This window comes from Vollenhovia emeryi, unplaced genomic scaffold (assembly GCF_000949405.1).
Source record: "Vollenhovia emeryi isolate VEMERY1.0 unplaced genomic scaffold, V.emery_V1.0 DF939171.1, whole genome shotgun sequence".
Taxonomy (NCBI): Eukaryota; Metazoa; Arthropoda; class Insecta; order Hymenoptera; family Formicidae; genus Vollenhovia; species Vollenhovia emeryi.
This window is the reverse complement of record NW_011967195.1, coordinates 10,643-14,067: the sequence shown is the minus strand read 5'-3', so window position 1 is coordinate 14,067 and position 3,425 is coordinate 10,643. Positions and strand designations below refer to the sequence as shown.

General features: G+C 35.7%; 1 protein-coding gene across 1 annotated transcript in view; it reads right to left on the bottom strand.

The window, feature by feature from the left end:
• The window catches only part of LOC105563795, a 4,150-nt gene extending 828 nt beyond the window's left edge, over nt 1–3,322 (bottom strand). The window contains exon 1 of the mRNA XM_012015700.1: nt 557–3,322. Coding sequence (XP_011871090.1) covers nt 557–586 — 30 coding nt within the window. The 5' untranslated portion in view covers nt 587–3,322. The remainder of the gene's footprint in view (nt 1–556) is intronic.
• Nucleotides 3,323–3,425: the final 103 nt, after the last annotated feature.

The window sequence follows — 3,425 nt, the reverse complement described above, 5'->3', positions numbered from 1 at the left end:
CATCGTGGACATAGGCTTTGAGACTCTTGAGAGAGCGGCCACGCCGGCGTTTTACTCGATACCGTTTCGGGAGACTGTTTTGTGCGCTCTTAAGGCCTGTGTCCACGAGGCTAGAACTTGGATCAAGTTCTAGCATCGTGGACATAGGCCTTTACGCCCATTTTCACTTTTGGAACTATTTCACTACGCATTTTCTGACTCTGCTGATAAGATTTCCACTTTGTGCGTGTCCGTGCTACGCCCATTTTTCAGGATTGTGCTGTAAAATTCAAAATTACATTAACATAAATTATCTGCATGATATTATCAACTTTTCTCACGTAGACAATGTAAATTTTATAAATTAGATGTCGGGATGCATAGCACAGACGTGCACTGGTGACTTTATCAGCAGTGTCAGAAGATGCATAGCAAAGTAGTTCCAAAAGTGAAAATGGGCGTAAAGGCGCGCAAAACGGTGTTCAGGTTTCTCTCTGGTAGTGGACTCTTGACCCTCTCGACCTCACCCGGGCCTTTAGCAATCTGTCTATTAATCTGTAACTGTATATATACATACCTTGGCTATGATGGTGTCACTTTGCGCCATTGTGTACCAGTCTTATTTATATGGCACCTGGGCTTCTTTTGAAAAGCAATACAGCCAATTGTATCGAATGTACACTTGTATCTACTTCTCACTCGTAACAATCGAAAACCTGAGAATGGGCTACGCCATCGTTTTGACACCGTTTCACAAGACTGTTTTGTTGTGTTTTGCGCGCCCTTGCTCATTTTACTTTTGGAACTATTTCGCTGTACCAATTTTCAGGCACTACCGATAAAGTCTCCACCTGGTGCGTGTCTGTGCTGTGCATTCTGACATATAATTTATAAAATTTACATTGCGCGAGAAAGTTGCTTACAATAATTTATAATGACGTAATTTTGAAGTTTACATAATCCTGAAACTAGGCGTAGCATGGACACGCACCAAGTGGAGATTTTGGGTGCAACGTACATACACAGACGACACTGTGTAACAGAGTGAATCGTTTTATCTTTGTTGCTTGCCATTATTAAACGAGGATGAAATGATTCTCTGTATTACACTGTGTCAATTTGTGTCTTGCTCGAATGCACCCTTTATCGGCAGTGCCTGAAAATGTATGTAGCGAAATTACAGTTGCAGAAGTAAAATGGGCGTAAGGGTGCACAGAACATGAATCAAGTAAAACGCCGCGGCGTGGCCGCTCTAATTTCTCTCGGCTTCAGTTAATTCTACCGGTTGATGAATTAATCGTCGATCAACGTACATTAATCGAATTTTGATCACTCTGCAACAATATGTTATCACAGCGAACAAATCTTGTTTTCATTCATTGCAACATTTGCAACCCAGATAGCACAGTGGATTCGCAAAGTATTCTTCGAGTTTTCGCCTTTCCTGAATTGTAATTCTTTAGAAATTCGTAGAAGAATACGATAACGATAATGCAAATTACATGCACCATATACATATAATAAACTTCTGAGAAAATACTTCTTGAACCGATCGTGACTAATTCTTCAGATATTTCTTTTTCTAATTCTGTAGGTACTTTCTTTAAAATTAATTATCCTTTATGAACTTTTATGTTAACCTTTGTGCTAGCTGGGAATATTTTCCTATTGTTTTTCTAGCTGTCTCGAAAGTTTGATTTACCTAATAATTGGTCGATTTCTCCCTCTACATTGTTTTACTATAGTAGAGACAAAATTCATATTGATGTTACTTTCAGCATTTTATTTAATACGTTTAATTTCTAGGAACTTCTTGAGGGTGAAAAGAGAGAGAAGGGGGAGGGAGAGGAAAATATAAATTGTGTGGCCTAAACAAAAACTTCAATATTTCATTGTTAATAATTATAAATATAATTTGTTTCATAACTCCATTGTATCATACAAAGAATAACCTTTGCTCGCCGATGATTAAGGAGTTTTTAATTACAATCTGTATATCCATGTCCAGAGAGACATATTCCACAATCTTACAATTAACTTATTCGCAAAAAAAAAGATCAAAATGTACGTACACTAGGAATTACTGATGCCTTACCACGTGAATTTGTGCATATATCAACACATTTATACATTTTCCATGTATGTATATGAGCACAAATTCATGTGGGGAGGCATCGGTGATTTCTAATGTACCTCACTAAAAGATAGTATCAGCATAGATTCTTTTGCTCTTCTTCGTTCAACGATTATAAAAACGATCAAACGATGTGTCGAAGCCTAGCTTCAAGTGATAAATAAAACATTAATAGAGGATAACAAAATAAATTAAGGCGCAACAAATAGACCTATTAAGTTACCACTTGGTCTAGTTCATCAATCTTTCATCTTTATGAAAAAAGAAAATCAACAGGAAGCAGCTTCCAAGCGAATAAATATTGGCAGTTAAAGCAATGAGTTTCACACTTTCTAAAACACTATCGTACACATCTTTGGAACTCACAAGCAACTATTTTCAGTATTTGCCAGTGTTATTGCAAAGATAATGCAATAACATGTATATATTTTAAAAGATAAACGATAATTAAATGTTAAGTAGCAACATACTCTCGGGCTTTGTATATCGATAATATGGCAAGGAATGAGAGACCATATAAAAATTATCTGTTTCTTTCACAAGATATATCTTCTTAAAAAATCACTTTCTTACTTACAAATTTATGCACATTATTAGTATACATCAGTTAATTTAAAAATAATAAAACGTACATGCGATGACATATCTGTTATTAAAAAGTTGATCACATTCAGTGAGTTGACACACGCCATCACATGATAATTGCCAAGTTAAAATGCTATACATTTTAGATTCAAAAATAGATGACAAAATCTGTTAAAGTTTCATGAAGTAGTAAACTCCAAAAGTTTGATACGCTAGAAAAATAAAAGTTAATTATTGTGCCAGGTAAGTGACCAAAGTATTGATGGTTCTTGTACAGTGCAGCTCTTATACAATATTAGACATACAACTGTTTCCAACAAAGAGCACGGTGCTTATTTACAAATATATTTTAACGTGTATATAAATCTCTCTCTGTCTCTCTCTCCCCCTCTGTGTGTATATAATTATTTATTTAAAAGATGTTATTTTAGAGAATTTTGGATGCTAACTTCTTACGGAACCAGATTCTTGTTTATGCGAAACTTTTATTCAGAATTAAATTTGCTATACAATCTCACAGTCTGGCCGAAACAATTGGACCATCTTCTCTGTGTATACGCGCACACACACATGCACGCACGCATGCACACACATACACACACACACGTGTGGTGTGTGTGTATATATATACAGGGTGGGCCATTTTAATTTATACAGTCGATTTTTTAAAAAACTAAAAGAGATATGAAAAAATGTTTGAGACAAAAGTTGTATGGTTTCGAGGGGG